At 38.0% G+C, this 14,472-nt stretch overlaps 1 protein-coding gene across 1 annotated transcript; it reads right to left on the reverse strand.

Annotated features, from left to right (window-relative positions):
- Nucleotides 1-1,027: 1,027 nt before the first annotated feature.
- LOC136239986 (uncharacterized) lies at nt 1,028-14,323 on the reverse strand. The gene is made up of 3 exons (XM_066030778.1): nt 13,739-14,323; nt 7,188-7,290; nt 1,028-1,235 (listed from the first exon to the last, which is right to left on the reverse strand). The coding sequence occupies exons 1-3, from the start codon at nt 14,123-14,125 to the stop codon at nt 1,156-1,158; spliced, it is 570 nt and encodes a 189-aa protein (XP_065886850.1). The 5' UTR covers nt 14,126-14,323; the 3' UTR covers nt 1,028-1,155.
- Nucleotides 14,324-14,472: the final 149 nt, after the last annotated feature.

Genomic DNA, 14,472 nt, shown 5'->3' on the forward strand with positions numbered 1-14,472 from the left:
CCCCATACCAGGTATGTAATTCTGATCAGCGCATGACCACATGTCAGTCGAGCAGGCATGAACAAATGATTATGCATTCATTATCACAAACACATTTATATATAAGAAGAATAAGGACAGTGACTAATGTATGTGTACTCCTATACAGGAGTGATTTGCTGGAAGACCAGAGACCAAACTATCTGTAGAGGCTGTTAAAAATCTCATCTACATATTACTCACAATACCAAGCTGTAAGTTGTATAAAATATTGGTCTAAGAGCCGGCAATACCAGTATATAAATATGCATTGGTATCCAGTAAGTTCTGGCCTATATAAGCATGAGGGCTGTTTATACAACGTGACCAGTAGACAACCATAATTCAACGCAGCAATAAACAAGACCAATACTCTACACAACTTTAGGCTTGTATAAAAGAAATGGTTTATATTTATCAATATATTATTATCCCAAGCTGGACACCTATTGTAAGTGCACCACCTTGGATGGCTTTCCATGTGAATCACAATGGGGCAGCTAATATAGATATGTTTTTAGTTTCTGATAATCATCCTGGGCTTATGAGCAATTGCTCGTCAGAAGCAGTCATATTTAGCTAGAATTACCCAACTGACAACCTCTAACCTGAATGTTCTTATTCTATTTTTATAACTACTGCCCATGCAGGCTGTATATGTAGTCACATGTGTTTGGAGGACTCACGTGCATAAATTTAATTTAATTTCTGTTGTACAAAATTGTCATCATCTCATCATTGATGGTTTTCTCTCTATGATGATTACTTTAGCAGTGTAACCAGATGTGAGTATGATTACATAGTATTTTGAAAAACATTAATTAAAATATTATGATTGCTTTAAAATCTATAATCAATTGTACGTAATAGGTTATGATTATTACCCCACTGAGCCCACGTTGGTTAGGTTAGTTGTTCTGATCAAAAACGTACAATGCCTTATGCCATGAAAACGTATCTTTTAGTGCAGAATATATTCCACCCTTTATAAATGTTATCCTGTACCAAATTAAGTGACAACTTTCATTACCTTTTAATACGGCAGGCAGATGAATGAAGTAAAATGTGTGTGGGTGAAATCCGAATACAAAACAAATAACAGTCAGCAATTAATTAGACAATTATTATGAAGAAAAGTCATTGTTGGTGTCTAATTTGTCGTACATGAAGTCTGTTTGCTCCAGCCACCAACTTTATCTTGATTGGGTGAGCAATATCTGTAGAACACAACATAATACACATTAAAAGAGTTACATTATACCATGCAATAGTACAAGGGGTATACTTAAATTTCCCATTCTTCTTTATGGCAATTCTTTATACATTCAACTATTATTCCCTATTGTTCCTAGAATAATTGCAGTAGTGGAGCAATTACAACTTTCTGCATGCAGCTGAAATTGAACTGTTAGCAAGCCGAGGGGTAGGTAATGACCTGTACCATTCAACGAACTATGCATGGAGATACACACATCACATAGACTTCAATATTACTAGATGTGTTTTGTACATTAATCCTCTTACAAGATACTCCAATAGAGCAGTCAAGTCAGTATCTCAAGTAGAGGATTCATACAATTATAAAATTATATATTTAAGTATGAGCTTTCATTGCTATTCTGCAGTTTTTAGTCATGCATGGGAATAGATAGACCTCCTATATGCTCCCTCTGTAGATCCTTCCATTGGATCCACAAACTTGAATTGGGGATCCTTCTCTTCTCTGGAGCTACAATGTAGCAGTGTGACGTCCTGCCATGTCTACTAGGTTACTACAAGTATACGGGTATTTACTCTACAGTATTTATGGAGAACACTACGGCAATTATGATACCATGATGATACTATTTTCAAGAACTTTTGATGGTACTGGCATCAGAATATCGCGGTTTGACGATATAACCGAGATACCACCCACCCCTATCACAGTGTCTAGTCTTGCATAGCTAGACCAGATTTCCTCCATCACGGATTCACAGTATCTATTATGAAATTAAAGTGCCTTTTCTGAAAAAGGGTCAACTGACTGGTTAACATTGGCCACACATACTGCATGATGAGCACACTTGTTCATTATACCATCCAATAAGTTCAGAAATAACTGCTTCAATAAAGCAACAGCTCTCAACCAACAGATTCCGTGCTTCATGTGGCATATGAAGACAAACATTAATATTAATATTTGTGTCCAGTTGAGTAAAAGTTTTGCACATTCCTTGAATTCATTTTAAAAGAGAAATACACTACATAATGAGCTATTCAGGTTCCAAACTGCTAATTAGAGCGGGCCAAATCGATTGCTGGATCATGCAAATTCCCTTTTATTGCTTCTCTGGATCATGAAGGTTTGGGTCTTCCTGGCCAAAATAAATCTCCTAAAAACCAGCTTCACAATACCATCCTGGCGCCTTGGCAGTATTGGTAAGGTATAACCAAGCCCAAAAGTGCCTTCAGTATGACCCTAAATACTTCCAATAGATTGTTACAATTTTTTTGCTTGTCTGCCTGCCTTCAGGCAAGTATAACTCTAAGGCTATGGCCTTGATTTTTTCACTGTTTGATGTCACGTCATCCCAAGACATGCCTTTTGGCATACTGCAGTACATACAATACACACATCATGTACTTACCTTTGCCCTCCTTTGTGTCCCATTTCTTTTACCCAAGGTGTCAATTCGCAGTAGCACAATGCATAGTATGTTTGTAAACGGGAATTGTTCATATTTTATGTGGTGCCTGGATTGATTGCATAGGTGCTTCTTTTACTGTTCTTAGTTTGTAACACTGTATAATGGGCTGAACATATGCAGCTGAAAGCAAAGCGTAAAGACCACTTCAATATTGTGTCAGTAACTGATAGCTGCAGTGTGCTTTAGACGAAAACGATAACTCTGGTGCCATCCTTTTCACCAGTAATAATAATGTTACAAAAAATATAGACAAACAGATATAAAGAAAAAATCAGGACTTTTAAGTTTGATTAGGGATCATAATACTGGAAACAAGGGAGGTCGCCTACACCTACAGATATACTCAGAACTCATGTGCTATGAATATGAAACAAAGTTTTTTGTCTTACTCTCCATAATATAGATTATATTGATTTACACTATAGTTTTGAAGCAATTAAAACATGCATAAATTTTTATCAAACACTTTCACATCTCAGATCAATGGAGCCGCCCGGGCTACATTTTGTGTGTAGCCCAGCTAGCCAGACTACATACAAATGTAGCCGGGCTACGACTGGGCAGTGATTATATAGACGTTGAGGCCGAAATTGATTGTGGGGATCAATACGTGATTAGGATGCACAACTTGGATTTCGCTATGAAAACCACTCAGACGGAGAGCGTTTTGTTATCCTCGCAATCCTACGAGTTGAAAAACGTTGGGCTAAGGCGAAAACTAGTGCTATAACTTATTCATCAATCGTTTCCACATGTTTACGAATATGGACACGCCCCCATCATGACGCTATCACTCTGCATGGAGTAACCACTCTACAAGCAAGCTTACCTGTCTAGGTCTTTAGTGAACTGCATACTTTTTCTATAAACGATTCAATAGCACTGATTAAAACATTAAACTTGTGTAACGGAAATTCTCCGTGATATCTCTAGCATATGTCAGTTTATCATAACTGAATGTAACCAGAACGTACTAGCTGCTGACCCATAATCGACAATTTTAGGTATGCATATATAATACATCCAGTGGCTGCACTTGTATTGGCTTGGGTGATTGATTGCCCTGTACAGGCTATCAGCCTAATAAGTGTTACATATTAGCTGTAACACGGGGCATATATATCAGGCAAAGCCCTCATGCCCGTGTTACAACTATTACATGTAGAACATGTAAATTTTACCTAGTGCAAATAAAACTCTGTGAAAACAACTGGTTTTCATTTAGCCAGTCACATTTCCAAGAATTCTTTAATACCCAATGTGGCCTGAGGTGTGAAGAACAAGTGGCCTGTGGTAAGCAGTCCAAGACCTAAGGCCTTTTTGGAGTGGCTAGCTAGGTGCTAGATGCTTAGGCACTGAACATCTCTGCAAAGTATGCAGTTATGCTTAGTATTATCTACAGTGTCCAAGGTTATAATTATATAGGTTAACAAAGTTTGAGTTCCTTATGGTAAACAGTTTTGGATTTACAGTGCATGATGCTACTCAGCTAGTAAGAAATGTCTTTTTTGCAAGATACATGTAAAATCATGCTAGATCTCGCAAGACGACAAACTTGCTAGAATGTCAAGCTTATAATTCTTGCTAATCATTGTTAACTTGCAAGAGTTTAATCAACTCTAAGATTGATTGCAAGGTACACACTACTTGTAAAAATATAAACTTTTTGCAAGTACAAAATATGTGTTCTGCAAACAGTATTGGTATTAGAGGTGTACCGATAATCGGATCGGCTATAATATCGGCCACCGATATGGTAATTTTTACCAATATCGGTATCGGTACAGAACAGCAGGAGGACCGATATCGCTACCGATATTTATACACTAGCAATAGTTTGTACATAAACGGATTGTGCATTTGTTTTCTACATTATTCATGTGGCTCTTTAGTGCCAGTGGCTTATTATTCACTCTGAAACAAGTGCTACGCTACGAGAAGCCATATAAAAACACGCGATTCTACTGTCTGTTGCTGGAAAGCTTATCACAGTATTTATAAATGAAGCAGTTATAGAGTACCTTGTAATAAAAGGAAGGGTCACAGGATAACCAAGGAAACTTGCTGTACCAGCTTTCTCACAAACCATTAGAATGTAGAGTAATGCAGAAATATCCATATAAGGCTTCATGGGAGTATACATAAAAATGTTTGTGGGTGCCTAATTGTCTGGATTGCACAATAGAAACCCAAGCTGTATACCACCACAGGCAGAGTATAGCAATGAATACATGCACATGTTGTTGTAGGGTAGGTAAATGTACACTTTTAACTATAATGCAAATATCGGATCAATTATCGGTTATCGGCTTCATTTGGTGACATCAATATCGGATATCGGTACATGCAAAAAAACCACATCGGTACACCTCTAATTGGTATATGTGATAGGATGGATGGCTGTGGTATTCGGGATTAATAGTGTAAGCATTGTAAATAGGAAGGAGTAAAATAGTGCGAGACAAAGCTGAGCACTATTTCCTTCCTGTATACAATGCGAGAACTATTAATCCAGAATACCACAGCCATCCGTCCTATTGCAAATTAATCCGACAACCATAGCAACTGTTACTAGTCAACAGAAATTCAAAAATAACCACTGCAAAAGACTAATCACACTTAGCAACTGTTGCTATGGTCTCAAAGTGACTTTACCTTAGCAACAGCTACTTAGCAACTGTTGCTAAGCAACCACATTGTTGCTATACTGTGGGGTATCTATCACTATGGTAACACTAGTTGTCAAGTCGGACATTACTTCTAATAGAAACACACCACACTGTTTTAGCCAATCAAATTAGTATTACAGGTTTTAGTTAAGGGACCTTGACAAACAAGTGTAATAGTAATTCTATTGGCTAATCGCTTGACATATTTCAAAATAATACATCAAGGTGATATTGAGAGTGTTATACTGTAACACATTCACTTGTTGGATTAAATACTTCAATGCACACTGCTACTATCTGGTTTGCCTACACAGTGCGTTTGTGGTAAGGGATTCTCTGTGGACCATGCTATGAATTGTCCCACTGGTAGTTATCTCACCCTTAGACATAATGAATTAAGGAACTTTACTGCTGATGCCCTATCAGAAGTGTATTCTGGTGTGTGTGTGTGTGTGTGGAACTTTCATTACAGACCCTTTCAGGTGAAACACTCACATACTCAACTGCAATTGCTGAGGATGGGGCTCGTTTGGACGTCTCAGCTGATGGGTTCTGGGGTGGTCAACACCAGAGGACTTTTTTTGATGTCAAGGTTTTCAACCCAACTGCTTCATCATACTGCACCACTCCAGTGTCTTCACTGTATCGGCGATTTGAGAAGGAGAAATGCAGAAAATATGAGCAAAGGATCAGAGAAGTTGAGATGGGCTCTTTTGTACCACCATTAGTGTTTTCCACATTTGGTGGAATGAGTGAATGTACTAATGTTGTTTACAAACGTCTGGCCTATTTGCTATCTTTGAAAAGGGGTGTTCCTTACAGTAGTGTTATGGCCTGGCTACTCTGTCGCCTTAGTTTTTTGCTGCTGCGTTCAGCAATTGCCTGTCTCAGGGGAGCATGCTCCCACAGTGGCTGCCCGGCCAGCCATAGGGCTCTTGACCTTGCTCTGATAGAAGGTCAGGTGCCTTTCCCTTAATCCAATAAATTTTTTAGTCTTTCTTTTGGCTAGCACTTCAACATCTAGTGCTAGGGGTGGTGGCAAGGGGTGCTGGATACCTCAGAGAAAAAAAATTAGATTAAACACTACGTATCTCAATGAAATTATGCATATTTGTTGTACAGAGTGCAACAAAAAACATTTTTGGCAGAAATAGCAGAGTATAGAAAAAAAAATTTCCTAACACGACACAATGACTGCTCTATTAGAGTATTTTAATGTTCTATTAGGGCTTTTGTTAGTTTACTCCTACAAATAATATCAGCAAGATCTCATGCACTACCAGTAGGCTTAACACATCCTTTTAGTTAAATGAGAAGAGCTACACCCTCTTCCATCAATTATTCTCTTTGATACCTATTTTGCTTACAAGCATCCCTATAATTCTGGAGTTAACCTAGCAATTGGAGATATATAATTCTCAAAAGTATACCAGCATATTAGGTGCAGGTCTAAGAGTTGGAAAACAGTCAAATAACTTGCCCTTGACATGGATACTTACTGATAGACAGATCATTGAAAACTGTAGTGATTTTAGTACTCCAGACAAACGCTTCAAGGAAGATGAACAGAAAGTAAAACATTTTCCACAAAAATACAGCATTGGCAGAGCGCTTGTCTCAAGACTAATACAGCACTCGGCTTCAAAAAATGTTGTATTAGTCTCTTGACATGCCCCCTTGCATTGTATACATTTGTTTTAAGTAATAACTGCAGTGCATATGTGAGCAGAATGCACAGGCTGACCTTCTACCTAACAGTGATGATCAAAGTGTGTGCAACACGTACACAATACATGCAACAATCACTTACCTAGTTGTTCACGAATTCTGTCCAATAATGTGCTAACACATTCTGATGATTTAACAGTAATGGTGTGATCACTTTCATGTGATTCCACAAATATAGTGTATATCTGCAAGACAACAAGTAGGAGAATATGCGCTACTTTCCTACAAAAGAAAATTGTAGGGAAGTGTACTACTCAAACAATCCCCCCCCCCCCCCCCCCCCCCCCCTTATGAAAAATGAACAGCTACTGATAGAAGATCATACAGTATGATAGTACAGTATATTATGTGACTGGATCTGGGTAAATTGGTCTTATTGCCCATGTCAGCAGATTCAATTTTTCACCAAGAACACAAAGGTACATCAATATCTAATTTTCACAATCAAAATCAGCTAAACGTTAGTGGTCTGCTTTTACTGGCTGCTTTTCCCAAGCCCAGTGGCAATCCATACGTGCAGTATGGGGCCTTAAAAGAGCTCCAGTCAGCCTGGGGATGGCTGTATGTAGCTGTACAGCTCTGTGATGTTGAATAAAGACTTGTGCTGCAAACTTTCTTCCATTTAAGCCAGTTTTGAGATCTGAAGAGCCCATAACTTGGCCTAATTCATCCCTACACCTTCCTTTTCAACTTTTTAATACAGCCTCTTGCCCTCCTTCCGGGCCCTTACCTCCCTCCTCTTTTGGAGCTCACCTGATACAGGTTTAAAAATTATCTAAAATGGTGGGAAACTTAGCTGTTGGTTACTTGCACAGTGGATGCTCTGGAAGGTAAGGAATTGGTACAAAACGTGTGAAAATTTGGTACACATAGCTTCAACCATTGGCGAGCTACCAACACACTAAATACTTAAAAATGGCATTTCTTGATAGACAATAAGACCGGTTTTCCCAGACTGGGTCACATATTAGGTATCATAAAGGTCTGGCCAAAAATATTACCTAAACACCAGCCTCACAATACCTTCATGGTGACTTGGCAGTATTGGTGAGGCATAACCAAGCCCAAAAGTGCTTTCAATATGACCTGAAACACTTTCAAAAAGTTGCTACAAAAATATTTTCAGAAATTTTTTTTATTCAGGAGAATTTTCCACTGACTGACTGACTGAGTGATGTGAGTAACTTGATAATAGCTACGGCTACGGGCTCGATTTTTCGCTGTTCAACGTTGCTTTAGCCAAACAGTAGTGCTAGGCAATATCACGATATTATCGTATATCAGGATATTTATTTCTGATGTTGTCTTCAAATTGCAATATTGTAGTATTTCAGTAATTTTCTGTACTTAGTGTAATTCTACATATTTATGCAATTCTTTGATGAAAGTACTAGTCATATCCAAAAAAGTGCTGGTTATATATCTCTTAGAAAATTTTTTGCTATACCACCTAAGTATGGATACCATGATATTTAGTAATATCGTGATGTTTCAAGCGGTGATATATCACTGGTAGGAAATTGTGATATCGCCCAGCTCTACCCGACAGGTGCCTTTTAGCATATTGTAGTAGCATGCTTCATGTCCCATTTATCTTTGCAGACATTGCAAGATGTTGATTTACAGTAGCACCACATGATGGCTTCCCTTTGCTTGATGGAAATTGTTCGAGTTTTCTGTTGTGACTGGGTTGATTGCAGAGGTCCTCCTAGTGTTCTTCGTTTGTAGTGCTATGTAACAGGCTGAACATAATCGAAAATGAAGCATAATGGCCACTTAACAATTTCAGTATTTGATAGTTGGGGCACATGTTCAGACAAAAACAATAAGCCTGGTACCATTCTATCCATTCTAATACGGTATGCATGGTTCAACTGTCATAATAATGTTACAAAAAAAACTAATTCAGTTACAAACAAGTCACCCTCTAGAGAGTTCAACTACAAACAAGTCATACTGAAGAAATTTCAGCAGCAAACAAGTCACCCTAGCCTGTAGAGAGTTTAGCTACAAACAAATCACCCTGTGGAGAGTTCAGCTACAAACAGGTAGGGACCCACCTATTACGTTCAAAATTTTACCAATTATGCTATGCTGCACTGCATGCTCAAAATTTTTGCCTATTACACTCAAATTACGCTTAAGCTTTATGTCTCATTTCCCATGTTTTGCTAATAAATTTGCAGTTATGGGCATATAATAAGTGGCTGAAGCACATCTTTGCTCTTCAAAATGTATGTGATAGAAAAGATTGATATACTCTAATAGAACAGTCAGCTGCCTGATTGTTCTATTAGAGTATATCGATCTTTTTTCTGATATGTATTTTAACCATCAAGGATTTGTAGTATGGCTCAAATATTCTTCCTATTATGCTAGCATTATGCTCAATGCTTTCAGGCATCTATTATGCTTATAATTATGCCAGAATAATTAGCGGGTTCTACATTTTTGCTGTAAAATAATTTTTGTATGCAAAAATTGAACAAAAATTTCTTGCTATTTTTTGTACAAAATTTTAGAAAGATATAGAGATATATACTCCATTCACATACAGTGTAAATTATACAAAAATATTTTTAAATGAAAGTTTTTTACGAAAATAAAGCAAATTAAGCACCAGCTTATTATGCTGTTCATTTTACTTCAATCCCACTGAATTTCTACATCAAAGTAAAAAGCTGGAAGTATACTGTAGACTCCGGTTATTAGGTGCACATGGTTATTAAGAGCATATTTCCTGTTAAGCGCATATGGTAGACTTGTGCTAGACACCTGTTTGTTAAGCGCATATGATTGAAATCGTCTCTGCAACCTCGTACTACATAGAATTGCAGCAAAAAATTGTCAGAGTGAATCAGACATGTCATAGCACACTCGATGCCTCACCAGGCTTGTGTCTAGCAGATACTGCCATCTGTAATAACGATAGCTGTAGCTACCTGACTTCTAAGGATTTCCTTTTCCACGACTGAAGCAATTTATTTACTGGTGTTCAAATCGCTTCCCTCCTAGCAGAAATTCCTTACCGTAATTTATAAGCACATGCGCTTAACAAGCATAGTAAATTTCACAAATAATTCCTCCAAAAATTATAAGCACATGTGCCTAATAACCAGAGTCTATGGTATGGTAGCTAAACCCCAGCGCATATAAGACAACATATATTTGCACATTCAGTTCAGAAGCCTTACACATTATAATACTACATATTCAGCAAAAATTAAAGCCTAAAACTACAAGTTCAGCAAAAATGAAGCCACACACAACTTACAAGCTTATTTGGCCGTATTAACACTTGTTTGCAACTTGACTGCTTCAAAGTCCCCTCCCCCCCCCCCCCCCCCCAGTTGTAGGATATCTAGTTATCCTACTCATGGTGGGGTTTACTTATAACATATTGTGCTATGCTGCAGTGCTCAAAAAGTTTACCTATTCTGCTCACAATTCTGCTCAAATTTTCCTGTAGAGAGTTCAACTGCAAACAGATTTCCATTTGGAATATTCAGCCACAAACAAGTCACCCTGTGGAGAGTTCAGCTACAAAAACCACCCAGTAGAGTGTTCAGCTACCAACAAGGCACCATGTAGAAAGTTCAGATACAAACTAATCACCCTGTGGACAAGTCACCCTGAAGAAGATTTCAACTACAACAAAGTCACACTTTAGATAGTTCAGTTACAAGCAAGAGAGACCATTAATCACCCTGTGGAGAGTTCAGTATTAAACAAGTGACCCTGTAGAGAGTTTAGCTACAAACATTAGAGTAGAATTCAGGTGCAAAAAACCACCCAGTAGAATGTTCAGCTACGAAAAGTCCCCCTGTAGAGAGTTCAGCTACAAGCACCCTGTGGAGCGTTCAGCTATAAACAAGTCCCCTTGTAGATAGTTCAGCTACAAAAAGTCATTCTGAAGAGAGTCCAGCTACATTAGAAGTCACTCTGTTGCAAGTTCAGCTAGATACAAGTTACCTTGCAGAGATTTCTGCTACAAGTGATAATTTTCATACAATATTAATTTTGTAAACAAAATGCATCATTATAATAAAGTATCCAGAGAATTCAGGTCTTGATGTCTTCCTCCTTTCTGCAGCAAAGAAAAAGACATGTAAAAGAAACTCCAAAGCTGGCCTCAGGCTGGCTTTGGAGTATACAAATATATAAAGAAGTGATATCTATACAAAAGCAGCCAAGCTGTGAAAAAAGGGTGTTCAGGCCAGGGTGAGAAAAGATGTGAAATCAAAGGTGGTGGCCAAGAAATGACTGTGATGGTAGGTTAATGGTAAAAATTTTAATAACGACAATTTAGGCAAATCTGGTGTTGATTCCTAGGCAACACAAATTCACCTGAATTGTCATTAATAAAGTTTTTTGCCATTAACCTACCGTCACAGTCATTTCTTTGCTGCCACCTTGATTTTGCATCTTTTCACACCCTGGATTTTTTGGGACTGCACCCTTTTTCACAGCTTGGCTGTTTTTGTATAGACAGAATGTTCTAGAACAATCTAGAACTTCTATTGGTAGAACTTTGCTTACTTCAATATTTGGTAATATTATTGTACATGCATGGTAAGTGCACATTTACAATACCAGGGCTATAGAACAGTAGAGCGGTGCAGCATCACTCTACTTTACTCAAAATTCTTTTGATGTGATACAAAATGTATATAATTAACAAATTGACTTTGATGGTGGTAGCAATTTGACAGCTTTACCGCTGTACTTCATTTTTCTGGGGAAAGGTCTGAATACTAGACTGATAACTTTTTTATACCAGTAAACTATGGCAAAGTGAATATTGTTTACAGTGTAGTGAGTTTTGTCCAACAGATGTGATCTATACAGCTAAAATATGCTATGCTCGAAAATAATTTGTCAGTCCAATGCTTGCTGTAGAAAATAACTGATGGAAAGTTTGACAGGGACCTAACGTAAGAATAGATCTACTTGTAGGCACATACGTACTATAAACTATTTTGTGCATGTACATGGACTTGAAAAAATTTTCAAACATTGAAAAAGAAGAATAGAAATTGTGAATTGTGATCATGAAAAAAAACCTATTAGGGATGAATAAGGGATTGCTGAGGTGGTATTGTAAACTGCAAATTTCTTATTATTTTTTATTCTTCTATCAAGGAAAGTGCACATTATCACCTTGGCGATCTCTTCTCATCCCTATTACTTCTTCTTTATTCACAATCACAGCTAGCAATTCCCCTTGTTCTTGTTCAAATTTAGAATTATTTGTTCCCTAGTAGGAATAATAATTTTCCAGTATGTATATTTAAAGAAAGGGCATCATACTTAGACTGGTTGCACCTCTGCCTGGCCATTCCCCAACCCATATGTATAACCTACCACTTGCATACTTATGAATTATACCTGTTCCTATCTATTCATATTCTAGTGACTATTTATTGTACCAGGAGGTGACATCTCTGTGTCTATTCACAGGGGCGGGTCCAGGAGCTGGCAAGGGGAGGGGCACAAACAGGGTAAGTTATAGGTAGTTGGGAGAACCAGATTCCCTAGTTCAGTGCTACATTTTTGAAGCAGCAAATAACCACCTCTTAGTAGTGTCTCACTGTTGATTTTTGCCATTTTGGCCATCAAGGCTCTGAATGTCTTAAACAACAGCAACACGATAATTATTTTTAGAGGCGCTTAGAACGGACCAAGGTGCTGGGTGACAATCTTACAGTTAGTTTAACTTTCGTTCGCTTTGGTTTCAGGTGAATTTGTAGTAAAATGTGCATATTTTCATAAGCTGATCTTGGCCTGACAAAGTTTAGAAGCTATTTTAATCAGAAGCATGGCTGCCTCCTCCACAAGGTGTGTGTGTGTGTGTGTGTGGGGGGGGGGCATTTTGCCCAAATGCCCCATCCTGGATCCGCCATTGATTCACATGAAGAAAGAAGAGAGCGATCATAAAACATAATGAAATATATAAGCAATAATACTTAAATTGCACAAATTAATAACATAAAAATTACTACATGTACTGTACAACATATTTTGCCTTATATGGTCATTATACAGGCCTGTAGTTACACAGTATACACAAAGACCTATACAAGCTATTCATGTGTATAGTTTCAGATATACATTTAGTTTATATTAAGGCACAACTCTGAACAAGACACTTAGCTATTCACAGGCTGGGGGAATGCAAAACACGAATGGTCTAATAGATAACAAACTATGTGGCTATAGTAAGAAAATGCCGATATCAAGGAGGGTCTTAAATTCACTGTCAGCTACAATTCTGAGAGGCCATGCATTTAGGCCAAGCAAACTTAATTACTTGTTTCTCATCCACAAAAATTCGGTTGCAGGAGGTCATTTTTCATTATTCATTAAATACTCCAAATCAAGCGAACTAGTACTTATGATTTAGTACCGTTTATGAGGTACAACCGTGCTGTAAAATTATAGTCAGCCTTCTTAGCATCAAAATACGTGTGCAGGTGATCAAAAGCAGCAGAAATGAAATTAGAGGTGGGGTGTGGGCAGGGATGAGAAATAATTAATCAAGTTTGTCTGGCCTTAATTTGTGTCACACTGATGGATGCCGCCCATCATGTCATAGACAAAATTAAATTTCAAACATTTATATGCATGTTGTACCTCTTCTCGGCCACTCCCACATGGCATAGCTACTTCATTAGCAGCTGCACACTCTCCAGCTATACTTTGTTTTGAATTGTTTATCTGTTTCATATCATCCAGTGTGACTGTTAGCTCCTTTACTAACTCTGTATGTCCAGCAACTTCAGCTGATTGCTCTAAACATTGAAGAAACTTCTCAAACCATCCATTATTCTTCCTTGGTAGTATATAAACAAGGTATTCAGTTTTCTCTTGTTGAGTCTTCGACATGTTCATTAACATTTTAACATTATCCTTCGTCAATAGATTGCTGGCATTCAGGTGAGGCACGACAGCACTGATATCCAGCATGTCCTTAATGGCTGGGGAACAGATTTGAAGTACCTTCTTTTGCAGTTCCTCCATAATTGTCTCGCAGGACGGGCACTCGATTGCGTGCCTAAGTCGTCACGACCGACAAACTAAATTTGGAAATGCTACTACTCGTCTACTACAGAACGACCAAAGTATATGACCGTATGAATCTGATTCTGTGATTCAAAGAAAAACGGCCTTTTTGAACTGGGACTCGTTTCGTCACGGCAAACCCACAATCTCGTGGCGTGGTCAAATGGCGCCAACATGCATGGGGCGCACGCAAGTAACAGGGATTTCCCAGGAAAAGTCCCCGCAGAACTACATGCTGAGTAATGCGTTATGCTAGCTACACCACTGATCATGATTGGAAAAGCTAGATTAAATCATTAAAGAAT

This window comes from Dysidea avara, chromosome 1 (assembly GCF_963678975.1).
Source record: "Dysidea avara chromosome 1, odDysAvar1.4, whole genome shotgun sequence".
Taxonomy (NCBI): Eukaryota; Metazoa; Porifera; class Demospongiae; order Dictyoceratida; family Dysideidae; genus Dysidea; species Dysidea avara.